Source organism: Mustela erminea, chromosome 6 (genome assembly GCF_009829155.1).
Source record: "Mustela erminea isolate mMusErm1 chromosome 6, mMusErm1.Pri, whole genome shotgun sequence".
NCBI classification, from domain to species: Eukaryota; Metazoa; Chordata; class Mammalia; order Carnivora; family Mustelidae; genus Mustela; species Mustela erminea.
Genome location: NC_045619.1, coordinates 80,985,517 through 80,999,715, shown reverse-complemented (window position 1 = coordinate 80,999,715; position 14,199 = coordinate 80,985,517). Strand labels below are relative to the sequence as shown.

Sequence of the window (14,199 nt, the reverse complement as noted above, 5' to 3'; positions counted from 1 at the left end):
GGGTAGAATCATGGTCCCTACCTATAAAATTGCTACCTAGAAAACGATGTAGGTAGAGTTTTAAAAATGAGGCCTGTAGACTCACAAATTTTCTGTGCATTTCTATAAGATATAAAAGGTTTTATTAACTAGGAAAATACTGGCCTTTCAACAATGCTGAGCTGGTCAGGTCCTCCTCAAAAGGCTTTTCTATTGGGCAAGTCATGACCTGAGCTCGTTTCAGTCAACCCCGGCCCTAATGTACCTTTCCAGCTTATCTTCTGTGTTCTTGGCGCTCATACCCTGCAATCTGGAAATACCAAGGCTCCAGGTCCACCTTGTTTCACCCATGTCCTCACTCCGTTCATGGGTGCCCAGATTTGAACCCCTCTTCTCTACCTGCCTTTGACTAGATTGCCTGTAAGAGGAATTGCTATTTTCTTCTGTCTTTTCTTCTCTCTCAGAACTTACTCTGCTATCCTCCAAGTCTACGTGGCTTCCTATCTGGTTCTTCAATACTTTCTCTGCCATGGTCTGCAGTTACGTTTCTCACTGTGTTGTGGCTGGCTGTGTAATTTCTTGGACCTTTCCTTATCAACTGTGAGCACCTGAAGGATGGATTGGCTTCATCTTCACTTGTCTCAGCAACATCTCAATCACCCCACCAGATTATTCTCGAAAAGGTTGCTACAGTGTTCGCTTGTTTTCCTTAGAAAGTAGAACCAGACTTAGAATGCAGAATAGAGATGAATTATTTGTCCATAACTCTATAGTAGCCTACTTTATGTTTATTTTTGCCTTTTCAGTCTCTTTTCTCGGCATTTTTACTTAGTTATAAACATAGTATGTGTCTTATTTATTATACACAGTATAGCATATTTTCTTTGCTGCTGCCTGGTCTTCATAGTTCTCATCTCTAATGGTTCTTTAAAATTTCACCAGGGGGATATGGCATCATGTAATTACACATTTCTTTACCTTTTGGTATTTAGGTTTCTTTCCCCAATATTTAACACATATGGCTATGATAATGATAGATTATATACATTTGTGAATGAAAAATGCCAGAATCAAAATATCAAGTGATAGGACTTGCTGGAATTTGAGGACACAATTATCAGGAACAGGAGATGCCTTGTAGTCCATACTCACACACTGGTCCAGGACAGTGCAGAAGCCTGTAGTCACAGACAGGAGCTTTGACTGTGTTTATAAATGTTTCTCCCCTTCCGTTTTGACATGTGGCATCTGAGTAGAAAAACAGTGTGGCACAGAGGAAGGAGCCAAAAATTTAGATTTGGAAGGTCCTGCTACCAGCTGAGCTCTGTGTTCTTGGTGTGGCTTTGGACCTTAACAGCCCTGAATACTTCTTCATCTGTATGGAGCATGTCTGTGACATGGTTCTTAAAAGAATCAAATGAAATCCAACAAGCAGAACTAGATAGATTCATGGGATCCTTCCTGTGGGCCAGGCACTGTGAAATTTTCTTGTATGATGTCATCAAATCCTTAGAGCAGTCCTATAAGATAAGCTGAAAAGGCTAATTAAACTGGCTTTAAGTCATACAGGTAAATGCCATAAACCAAACCGAGTTCTTCCCTATTACACATTTCAAACTCCTTTATCCTAGCCTTCCTGGAGAGGGATCACCCCAACAGATGAATTTCGGAATCCATGTAGAAAGCCCAATACCATAGTCTCTACACCAAGGAACGTTCAAAGAAGCAGCACATTTAGAAAAAGGACGTATTGAGCTATTTAGAATATTTTTATTAGTAACCAATGTTTCATAAAACTATTTAAATCTTTGATAAAGAGGTAGTGAATCTGGTTGTCAAAACGTGGCCTTCAAGGTATGGCTTTGGCATGTGACAGGCAAAAAAAAAAAAAAAAAAAATGATGCTGTGGGTGGAGAATTAACCAAGATCTCATGCAATGAATGGAAAGAGCATCAACAAAAATAGACGTTTGTAAAGAATTTGGCTTGATTACATCCAATGGCGTTTCCGAGGAGATGCAAGTGTTACAGAGCTGGAAGGAAAGAGAGAGAGGCCAGATCTTCTCGTGATGTGAGGATGAAATAGAATGAGGTGTAAACCAGGGCCAAGAGACTCGCTGGGAGATAATCTGCAGTCTTTTAGACAAGTAGGGAAGGAAGTTGTCATATTACTAAAGTAGATGTGACAGGATTTATTCATTTGTTGATACTATTCCCCCTAAAATACAAGTCAGATTGGATTAGAATATATTGTGTAGTGTTAGGAGCATTTGTTTTGAAATTGGTTGTCCTGGGTTTGGAGCCCTAGTCATGTGCCCCTTGGACAAAGTTTCTTAAGCTACCTGATCTTCATTTTATTCATCTATGAAGTGGGGAGAATAACAGTATAACATTTGGGGCATAGGCGGGGCAGGATTATATGAATTAATGCATGTCATTGGCTTAACAGAATAAATATAATGGTACAGAGTATTCCGTGTGACTTTACTATTATCACGTCACACCCTGATGAAACTACTGCTATTTGAAACTGTTACTGATCTTCACTACTATTGGATAAAGTCCTGAACTCTTGTAGTACTCTCTGATCTGGCTCCATTCCACTGTAGAATCTCTGTGTCAAAGGTCCAGATGTCTTCAAGAACCTGGCAGGTTAAAAAAAAAAGCAAGCTAGGTGAGGCTGTGGCAAATGAGGACCATCAAAATGGGGGACCTGCTATTCACTCCAGTAGCTCTTTGCTTGCTGGGAAGATGAGCCTAGAGTGGCTACCTTTGAAGAGATGTCAGAAAGCTGGACTTCACATGAAATCTAATTATTAAAGATGAACAACTGTATCAGAATTCTAAAACCATACAAAACCCATCTGTGGGCTGGATCTGGTTGCCAGCTTGCCCCCTCTGCTTCATGCCCTTCCCAGCCTTGTAGACTGCTCAGTTTTCCTGCAATTATGGAAGACACATATTGCATGGAGCACTGGGTGTGGTACATAAACAATGAATTCTGGAACACTGAAAAGAAATTTAAAAAAGAAAGTAAAAAAAATATTTTTGTGTGATTAAAAAAAAAATGTTGAGTATTGCTGGCACACAAGTTTACAGTAGTTTCAGGTGTGTGACATAGTGATTCACCAGATCTGTACATTATGCTGTGTTCAACCCAAGTGTAGCCACCCTCTGTCCTCATACGTGTCTTGCAGTATCATTGACTACATTTCTCATGCTGTCCTTCATTCCCATCATTTATTCATGCCATGATTGGAAGCCTGCATCTTGTACTCCCTTCCATTCATTTTGTGTCCCATCCTTCACCTCCCCCTCACCTTTGGCAACCATCAGTTTGTTCTCTGTGTTTATAGTTGTCCCCTAGTGCTTCTGGACATGTTGGTCACTCTGTCTAGCTTGGTCTTGGTTCCTTCTCTCATGAACTGGATTGGTCTTTTAGACTTGGCTCAGCCTGTTTTCTCAGAATTAATTACTTCCTCCTTTGTGATGCCAGAGCATTTCATAAATCATTCTAGTGTAACACTTAAGACATTAATTTGCTTTTTTATTTAGAAATAATTATTAAGCACCAAAATGCCTACCAGCTACAGCTGTAAACTGCTGTCCCTGTTCCCCTGGTGCCTGTATTCCACTGTGATCTTCATGTCAGTCCTCCCATGAGAATGTGAGTTCCTTAAGGGCAGGGACCATGTGCTGTTGGTCTGGTTTCCTCAAATATGTTCAGTTAGCCTGATACCAGGTATGAGTGTCCTCTTGTTGCCATAACAAATTTCCACAAAACTGCTGTTTTAATACAAGCTTATTATCTTACAGGGGGCTCAAAAGCCTGAAATGGGTCTCACTGGACTAAAAATCAAGGCACGTCAAAAGGGCTGGGTTCTTTCTGGAGGCGCTAGGGAAGACTTTGTTTCTTGCCTTTTCCAGTTTCTAGTGGTTGCCTGCATTTCTTGGCTTGTGACCCCCTTCCTCCATCCTTAAAGCAAGAAGGGTAATATCAGAGAAAGTAAATCTTTCTCTGTGACTTCATTTTCCCACTCTCTTTTCCACTCATAAGGACCCTTGTGATTACATTGCCCACCTGGGTACTCCGGGATGCTCTTCTAGTCTCCGGGTCAGCTTGTTAGCAGCTGTAATTCCATTTGCAACCTTAATTCCCCCTTGTCATGTCATGTAATATATTTCTAGGTTCTGGGGAACACATTCACATAGGCATCTTTGGGAAGGCCATTATCATTCCTACCACAATTGGGAAGCTGAATGAATGAATGATGATAAATGAATCTCTTAGAGGGCTGGAACTGGTTTTGCTAGCCACAGAAGGTAGAAAAAGTAGTAGATATCTCTGACTTGAAGGACTTGATGAACAACTGGAGTGAGGAATGGTGGTGGTTGGGGATCTTCTAAACCTCCCTTCTCAAACTGAATATCTTGGATTCCTACAAGCTTTCTCTGAAATCCCAGATGACGACCAGATGCTTGTTTTGCATGCCCAACGCAGCCTCCTTGGAATACATCCTCACACTTGTGACTTTAGTTCAATAAATGCCTTCCCCTAAATCTTACAGGTAATGTGTACAATAAAACACATTTGTCTTGTTTCTCAATGTGTATCATTGAGCAGAGCACCTGGCAAACTTTGTTGAGAGAAAAAGAAATGAATAAGTAAATGAAGAATTAGACAAAAATAGAGTGTTTAAACCACCTACTATTTGTTCTGCATTTGAACTTTTTGACGTGGGTCCATGGAATTTCTAACATGGCACCCAAATTGTGAGGGCAAGCATATGTACTTTTCTATCATTGGTGAGCAAAGAGTATTTCTTGAATTCTCAGTGGAGTCCATGACCAAGACCATGGAAGAAGCACTGCTCTAAGTATGCAGAGTTCAGAGATGAGAGGATTTGTCCATGGTACAGAGAAGAAGGATACCAGCCTGGGAAAGGCAGACTGACTTCTCCTCACTAGAGCTAACTGGGCTTTTGTAACTGTCTCCCCCTTCTAGGAGAAGAGAGTGTGCTGCCTCTCCTGACACAGGACTCTAACTCCAAAGCTCGGAGGGGAATTTTAAGAAGAGCTGTTTTTTCTGAGGATCAGAGAAAGGCTCTGGAGAAAATGTTTCAGAAGCAGAAATATATCAGCAAAACAGACCGAAAGAAACTCGCCCTCAGCTTGGGACTAAAGGAATCACAGGTACCAATGAGCAGGAAAATGTCCACTGCTCCTGATTTCTGAAGTATGAAAGTATGATTTCTGAAGTATGAAATCCATACGTTTGGCAAATGTCTCTTGTACTATGTATGGTGCTGGACCCTCAAGTATTACTGAAATGATTTTCACAGTTGTTGAGTGGGTGGAAATACATGTCAGAATTCCTATTTGAAAATAGACCCATTTGCTGAGAGGTCTAGGTTTTTGCATGATTAATTCTTCCCAAATGAAGAGAACTTCTAAGGATGTCGCATTTACATCATTAATTGTTTGCTCTGGTTTCAGAGAAGTAGACTACATAATCTAAAAAAGCAGGAACCAATTTTCTTGTCTTTTTTTTCATTCCCAGTTCAAAATCCAGTCATAAATGTGTGTGACTCATAAATACTTCCAGATAGATTTCATTACCCTGCAATCTGGGCTTATATCAAGTACAGTAAAGTAGTCTCATATTTGCAACACCTACAAACCTTTCTTATATATTAAGGTACTAGTATTTTAAAACTAATCATTTTATAGTAAGCACGTTAATCATCCTCATTTTCTAGATGAGAAGGTATAAAGAAATTAATACAGGTCTACTGTCATGTAGTGAAGCTGCTCTGGAGCTGGGCTCTCACCCCAGCAACCTGGTTCTGGAGTTTGTGTTCTACTTAACCTGGAGCTATCACGTATTGTTGTGCAGGCTGTGCACTGCACTAGGGCACAAGGGCTAAGAGGCATGGCAGCAACTGAAATGTAGCAGGTGCTCAGCCTGCCAAAATGACTCTCCTGGTGCAAGACTATATCCACCTGGATTTTTTGAGTTAGCATAAAGGCTCTGAAGGGCTAGCAGAAGCTCTGCGTAACTACCACGCTCTACTATTCTTCGCTCAATACCAATGACCTGGTTTCTAACTCTGGATTTTATTAAACCAGTTATTTTTGGATGAAACTCTCCTTAACCTTGCTTCCTTCCCCTAGGGAAGTGATCTGTCCCTACCCCCCAGCTTTTTCTAGTTGTAGGAAGCAGTATGTGGAGTAGTAGAGGGTAATTGGCCTACATCAGCAGCCTGTGCTTTCCTCATTGTGTGATACTAAGGAGTCCCTAACCTTAACTGACTGCTCTATGCCTCAGTTTCTCACATAAAAAACAGGGACAAATATTGGAGTTCTATCTAAGTTGCAGAGCAATTTTGCATTTATGATAGATAAATCAGTAGCTATATCTTGATGGTCTGTTGTGTGCAAGACACTGTGCTAATAAGTAGGCAGTAAGAGGGAGTGTTGATTAAGTACTGACTAAGATACACTCTATGCACCCAGGAATTTGTATGAGCAACTGGAGAAATGAAGCAGAAGCTCAAGACAATGGCATAGGAGACATTGCCTCTTAGGTTAGATATGCTGCCAAATAAAGGAGCTAGATCAGGGGTCCTCAAAGTTATGTATCTCTCGGGAGATTTATCTTAATCTCCACGACTGGTCCTTATACTCCTCGGGAGTCTAGGGAAGGAAGCGTCTCATCCTTAGAGGAATCGTTGGACCTGACTAGGAGGCACAGAAGCTCAGTAGGACTGGTCTTCATCTCACTGGTATGGATTAAAAACAAACAGACAACAAAAAAACAAAGACCCTCCGAGTTAGAGTTGAGAAAATGTGAGGCTTTGGGAGTTTGCAGGAGGTCCTTCATTGAGTCAGAACTTGAAGTAGGTGTTAAAAGATATAGGTCACCATACAATACATCATTAGTTTCTGATGTAGTGTTCCAAGATTTATTGTTTACATATAATACCCAGTGTATGGTGACTAACACAACACAATACAAATTAAAAGCAAACAAACAAAAAACCCCACCACCACCAACAAAAACAAAAGTAAAAATTTTAGGATGCTAATAGGAAAAAAGAGAAAGAGAAAAGGTGGCTAGGTTTGATCTGATAGTGCTGAGGCAGTGTGAACGTCTTTGAACTTCCTAAAAATAGATTATTGGAATGAGAATGTAGCCAGTGTACTGGAGAACATTTATGAGGGGATGACCATAATCTGTCCATTCCAAGAAAACAAACTATTTTTCTATTTTGTATCTTATCTTCCTGTTTGTATTCACAGGTGCTAGTTTTACATAGTTGATTGCATTGTTTTTAAAATTCAAGTGCTTTGAATGAATGAATACTTTCCATGTTATTAAATTTAGTAAACATCTTGGAAGTAATTTCACATTTTCTTATTTGCATAGACATCTCATTATATAATTAACGCATGGTATTTATTATGGTAAATTCAAACAAAGGAGAAATTGGCAAAACTAAAAATGAAAATTCATCTCCTCCCCTTGCAACCCAACTCCTTAGTTATTACTGTCATTTATAAATAGCTCTTGTTTGAATTTATTTGATGTACCATGTATTATCTTTAAAGTAAATGTATATGTGTGTTGTATATGCATAAACACAAAGTAACACAAGCACTTGCACCGTGCCTACCATGTGTCCTTAAATTTGATGTCATTTATCCTCACAATGACCCTGCGAGATAGCCACTTTGATTTTTCCTACTTTATAATAGAGACCTAGAATTGAGACCCAGAGTTGTGCATATATGTTTTTAAATAAAAACGGGATCCTATTTTACAAATATCTTGACTTTCTGAGGGAGACTACAAATCACCTATGTAACCAACACACAGATCAAGCAGTAGAACCTTCTTGCCAGGGCCAGTAGCCCCCTGCATAGTACTCCCTCCCAGTGACTGTCCTCTCCTTCCAAGACCACCTACTCTTCTGACTTCTAACCACATAGATCAGTTTTGCCTATTTGTGTCGGTTGTATAAGTAGAATCGTTCAGTACAAGTTCTTTGGTATATCTGGCTTCTTTTCCTTAACATTATGTCTGTGAGATTCGTTCATGTGACTGGATACAGCAGTTGCTCTTTTGTGTTCATTGCTGTGTAACATACCCCAGTTTTTCCACTCTGATGGTGGGTGTTTGGATTACTCCCAACTTTTGGCTATTATTCATATTATTTGTAGCAATTATTTCAGCTGTTATCAAAATGTTTGGAATATTGTGATTAGTAACATTCTCCTGTTACAACCATTGCAAACTCTTCAAGTTTGAAGGTTGGTTTTTTTTTTTTTTTTAATTGTGGTAAAATAGATGTAACATAAAATTTACCGTTTAAACCTTTTTTAAGGGTAAAATTTAGTAGCGGTAAGTACATTCACATTGTTGAGCAATCATGGCTACCATCCATCAGCAGAATTTCTTTCATCTTGTAAAACTGAAACTCTGTATCCACTGGACAGTGACTCCCCATTCCTCCTCCCTCCAGACCCTAACAACCACCACCTTGTGTCTCTATGATTTAACTGTTCTAGGTACCTCAAATGAGTGGAATCATTTGTATTTGTCCTTTTGTAATTGGTTTATTTCACCTAGCATAATATCTTCAAGGTTCATCCATGTGGTGACATGCGTCAGAATCACCTTCCTTTTTAATGCCGAATAATATTCCATTTTATGTATATACCATATTTTGTTTATGCACTCAGCCATCAGTGGACACTTTGATTGCTTCTACCTTTCAGCTGTTGTGAATAATGCTATGAACATGGATATACAAATATCTCTTCAAGTCTCTGCCTTTACTTCTTTTAGGTAGTTTGTGGCTAAGTTTCGTATGTTTGTGGTGTCTTTATTTATCCAGAAATTTCTCATTTTTATGTTGTCAGCTCTATTTTTTCTTTTGTGGTCTAGTGTTTTATGTCAATGCTTAAAAAAAAAAAAATTCATCTCTCCAAGACTGTAATGACAATCTCATATAGCTTTTTCTAGAACTTTTATAGGTTTGTTTTTGTGTTTAGCTGTTTGATCCATTTGGAATTTGTTTTGGTATTTGTTGAGAGGTAGAACTTTTAATTTATGGTTTTCCCCAAATATGTACATTTGTTTCAATACTATTGATTGTGAAGAAATTTTCTTCATGGTTTTTTTTTTCATTGAGCTATCACTCAGAAAAAATTCTAGATCTACAGAAAAGCTAAGGAAAGAAGAAAATAATGAGTGTGATGAGAAGGCCAAGAATCACCAATGGGCACAAATATAATGTCTTAGTGAAAACCCACTAGAAATACTTGGCAGGCTTTCTAGGAGTAAATGCCCACTGCAAATAATAAATGAGTTCATAAATAGAACCAAATGCTCTGGTATGTACACATTAGTACTGTTTTCTTATGAAAAGCCTTAACCACAGGATTGTAACTGAGATGGCAGTCTTTTGGACTTACTCGCCTGGGGTCAGGTTCTTTGCAGCCGTTTTGAAATTGCCCGTCAAGTTGAAAGAATGAAGAAATTGTTTTGCCAATCTGGAAAGATTATCTCAGATAGAGATTTTTCCTTCATTGGGAGAAACATTTCGTTGGTAACACTTTGTAATTATTTTTTAGGGTAAAAACTTCCTGGTCTTTTGTTTTAAAAATAGAAATCCACTAAATTGTTCACATAAAGATGCAGTGTCATGCTTAGGAAAACCATGTGATTGGCTTTTAAAATATCAAGAAACCAGTTGTGGAGTTTTCTGATCAGGCCTGATTGACTACACAGTAGATAGAGGGGAGAGTTAGTAGTAAAGACAGAATCCAGTTGGGTGGGGCAGAAGTATGGCTCAAATAGAAACCCCCATCATAAGCCCTTTCAGGTTCATGATGACTGATTGTTATTTATTGAGCCTAATTCTTCAAGTTTGATAAATCGTAGGAGTAATCAGACTTGGACACTGTACGAAGCCTGGAATTTATCAAAGCGTTATAAAATGTTTAGCTTCCCAGAAGTTCCTAATGAAATCTGAATGTTGTAAGAGCCTGGGCACTGGGGTGGGACAGTCATGGATTCTACTTTAAGTGCTTCCATTTCACTGGCTGTGTGACCTTGAACTGATTTATCACTCTGAACCTCAGTTTTCATACATGTGAGATGAGGACTTGTTGCAGTCGTCACAAGGATCAAATTATGTAATCCATGCAGCATGCATGGCCTGACACACCTGGCATAAAGGAAACACTATTATTAACCGTTAGCCTTTCCTTTGTATAAATAATTCAGCATGGGTTAAATGATGTTTTAAATTGTTGAGGCTGAAATCGGTTTTGAAAGATGTCAGACTTGCAGGATGTAACCCATTTATCGCAGTCGTTTTGTTTCATCAGTCTAGGGAAATTATACGAAAGTAATTGTTCATATATTTTTGAAGGAACCCAGCGAAAAGCCATAAGGACTTTGCGAGGCTGGCACTCACAGTAAAGTTGTCTCATAAAGAGCATTACAGTTTGCAAATCTGAAGTGAAGTAATGTGGAGTAAGTGATCATTTTCTCCAATTATTTTGTCAATAGGTGAAAATTTGGTTTCAGAACAGAAGAATGAAGTGGCGGAATTCCAAAGAGAAGGAAGTGCTTTCCAACAGGTGTGTCCAAGAAGTAGGCCTTCCAGAGGATCCCCTCTCACGGTCTGCTCTGGGGTTCCCTTCTCCATGTCCTGCGCTATGGGAAGTCTCCCAGCAGCACTCGAGTCCAAGATGGAGGGAGAATTCGCCAGAACCTTCAGAAAGACTCATCCAGGAGAGTTCAGGGGCAGCACCCCCGGAAGCAAAGTCACTGCAGAGTGCCTTATATTTGTGTTCCGAAGAAGCTGGAGACAAGAGCGTCCTTGCTGGGGCGGTCTGAATCGAAGCCTTCCTCTATGTTAATTTAAAAGGATGCTTAACTAATAACATTTGGACTCTAAAGCCAGCTAGCTTGTGCCTCATCGGTGCCTAAAACGTACTACCTTTGGAGTGATGCATGAACTAATGCTTTAGGAAACCCTCTCCAATGTTCTCTCGTTGGGCTCCCGCACTCAGGCTTAATGTGTAAGTGGAATAGAATCTCCCAGAAAGTACAAAGGAACTGAAAAGAATGAGAATTACAGTTAGCTCAGTCCCTGGTCTGAGTATGTGTGTATATGTGTGTTTGTCTTTACGTGTATATATATATATAAATATTCACTGAAATACATTAGTAGGAGCTAGTTCCTCTTTAAATATTGTACTAAGCAAATTTGTGTCCTTTTATATGAGGAAAAAAACAATTATTAACTGGATGTTAATAATTTTTTGAAAAGAATGTAGTATTTGGATTTTGGTCCAACGTGTTTTTTGTTTTTTGTTTTTGTTTTTTTAAAATTCCCTATTTTCTGGTTTCTTTCAGTGTCCAGCTATAAGTGAAACTTAACAACTCAGCTCAGCTACCCTAATCGAATGAGCCACTATTAGATATATACACTGAAAGTATATACTTAAAAGTAATCCAACAAGAAAACTAGAAGAATTTCTGAATGAAACTATTAGAACCCTAAATTTTCCAAGTCTCTGGACTTCATCAGGACATCATTGAGGGAGGTACCCATTTAACTAATGATTATCTTTTGATCTCTTCTCTGTGAGGATGGGCCTTAATCAAGGTTTGCAAAATGAAATGCCTTTAAGGGCCTATCAGTAAAGAAAGGCCATGGTCCACCTAAAAATATTTAAGTTTAATAATTTACGAAATATTGTGTTGGGCAAAAGAAACCTCTGTGCCAAGCAGTTTGTGACCTCTGGCCAAGACTTAAAGAAATGTCACAGTTCCTAAAATGTTCCCAACTGGACTTCAAAACACAATACTGATGGAACTGGTAGTGGATTTCTGTTTGCACTTCTAGTTATAGACTCAATTTTCCACTTAGGTGGTATACACTATATATATTAGGTTATTTTTATGTATTAACAAGCACCACACAGATGTTTTGTGTGTTTTGTTGTTCCTGAAATAGTCATATTATAAAATTGCATTTCTGGTAATGATTTGCTTAGTTAATCTAGAAATTTTTATTCAAGGTCCAAGAAAAAATTATGTTTCACTTTGAAGGAAATGAGGCAGAAAAAGGAAATGATGCGGTTTTGAACTAGGTTATTATTAATCTGTGGACAAGAAACGTTATTAGAAGTTCATGATGTGGAATTTTGTTAGTGAGAAAGCTGCGTAAAGGGAGTGGCTTCTAATTTGCTTACATTCCTAGTTATAGACTTTGAAGCTTTAGGGTTTAGAGAAGGTAATATCTAAAAAGACAGTGGTTTCAGTCAGCATCAGGAAATGATTTTGTTTGAACATGATTAGAATTGGGGTATGCTAGCCTGTGTCTTTATCATAAGATGCTTTACTTAAAAGTCCTCTCAGAAGAAGCTTGTCCTAGTGTCTCTGTGGGAAAGAGGAGCAGGGATCTGCAGACAACAATTTAAAATTTAAAACCTATCTTTAAATGATTTGTAGTATTGTTGTTGTTGTTGTTTTCCCCTTGGTAGGATGTTAACCTCACCTACATTTATTGGATGTGCCAGAGAATGTGCTAAGCTTTTAGGGTGAATTAATTCATGGTGGTCCTCATGAAAGTAGCCCTAGGAGGTAGGCGCTATTATTGTCAGGATTGCTTTTTCCCAGGTGAGGGTTTAAGGCTATGAGTTAGGGTGGTAGCCCAAGGTCATGAGGTTAATAAATGGAATTTGGACCCTGGCCATCAAGTTTCAAATCTTGAAATCCTACCAGCCATCTTGGGGGTTGTGTGTGCATACCACTGTAGAATGTATTCACCAGCTATGGGATGCGTTGTAAGACATACGTTTCGGAGATTGCAGTAAGATTTATTAAAGAAATTCAGAAGCATATTGTACTTTATGATCTCTTACTTGGGGAATGGTTTTCTTTCTAGTGTTCTCTTCTCTATTAACTTTGAAATTTGGGGAACGTAAAGAATTGCAAAAGCCTTCAACTATGAAGCCTCTATAGAAAATAGTCCCATAGGAGTCTTTCAGTGAAATGAAACTATTTTTTTTTTTTTTTACCACTCACTGCTAAAAATTTCAAGTGCTTATCTATGGTTAATGTTTCTTGAGAATAACTTGAAGTTAAATGAGAGCCACCTGCTTCACGGCACCTGATAAGCCAGGTTTTATGTGGGCTAATTGGTGCTCAAATGATCTTCCCCCAGACTTTCACCACAAGCTCTGAGACTCAACAAGGGCTTTTTTTTTTCTGTAAGGTTGGCCTGATATTTAAATATGCAAATAAATATTTTAATTGCTTTCTACTCTGGAATGCTTTAAGCCTCGGCAAAGTACAGTTTAAATGACTATGTTAGGGATACTTAGGACACACGCAGAGACTCATACACTTGGTGCTCATACATAAACCTGCTGTGCCTTCACTTTGCCTTCACTCACCTGAATTACATGAGAGAACTGCTGAGCGTGGTATTCTAATGAACAGTTCTCTCCCTTTTTTTTTTTTTTTTTTGAGATCAATGAGGTAGAAACCAGAGATACAGTAGAACATATCAATGAAACTAGAAGCTGGTTTTTTGAAAGAATCAATAAGATCGATAAACCATTGGCCACACTAATCCAAAAGAAAAGAGAGAAAGCCCAAATTCATAAAATTAAGAATGAAAAGGGAGAGATCACAACTAACACCAAGGAAGTAGAAACAATCATCAGAAGTTATTATCAACAGTTATATGCCAATAAGCTTAGCAACCTAGATGAAATGGGTGCATTCCAGGAAGAAATCGACAACCTGAATAGACTGATATCTAGTAACGAGATTGAAGCAGTGATCAAAAACCTCCCAAAAAACAAAAGCCCAGCACCTGACGGATTCCCTGGGGATTTCTACCAAACTTTCAAAGAAGAAATAACACCTATTCTCCTGAAGCTGTTTCAAAAAATTGAAGCAGAAGGAAAACTTCCTGACTCTTTCTATGAAGCCAGCATTACCCTGATCCCCAAACCAGGCAAAGACCCTACCAAAAGGGAGAATTTCAGACCAATATCACTGATGAATATGGATGCTAAGATTCTCAACAAGATCCTAGCAAACAGGATCCAACAGCACATTAAAAAGATTATCCACCATGACCAGGTGGGATTCATTCCTGGGCTACAAGGATGGTTCAACATTCGC

General features: G+C 38.8%; 1 protein-coding gene across 2 annotated transcripts in view; it reads left to right on the top strand.

Annotated features, from left to right (window-relative positions):
* DBX2 (developing brain homeobox 2) overlaps positions 1 to 13,552 on the top strand; it is a 34,585-nt gene extending 21,033 nt beyond the window's left edge. Inside the window, exons 3-5 of one of the 2 annotated variants that reach the window (XR_004286923.1) lie at positions 4,984 to 5,171; positions 10,561 to 11,075; positions 11,413 to 13,552. Coding sequence is in view for 1 of the 2 variants with exons in the window: in XM_032347958.1 (XP_032203849.1) it covers positions 4,984 to 5,171; positions 10,561 to 10,890 (518 nt within the window). In the remaining variant the exon portion in view is untranslated. Of the gene's footprint in view, positions 1 to 4,983; positions 5,172 to 10,560 lie in introns of both variants that reach the window. The other variant, XM_032347958.1, reaches the window with a different exon arrangement.
* The last annotated feature ends 647 nt before the right edge of the window (positions 13,553 to 14,199 follow it).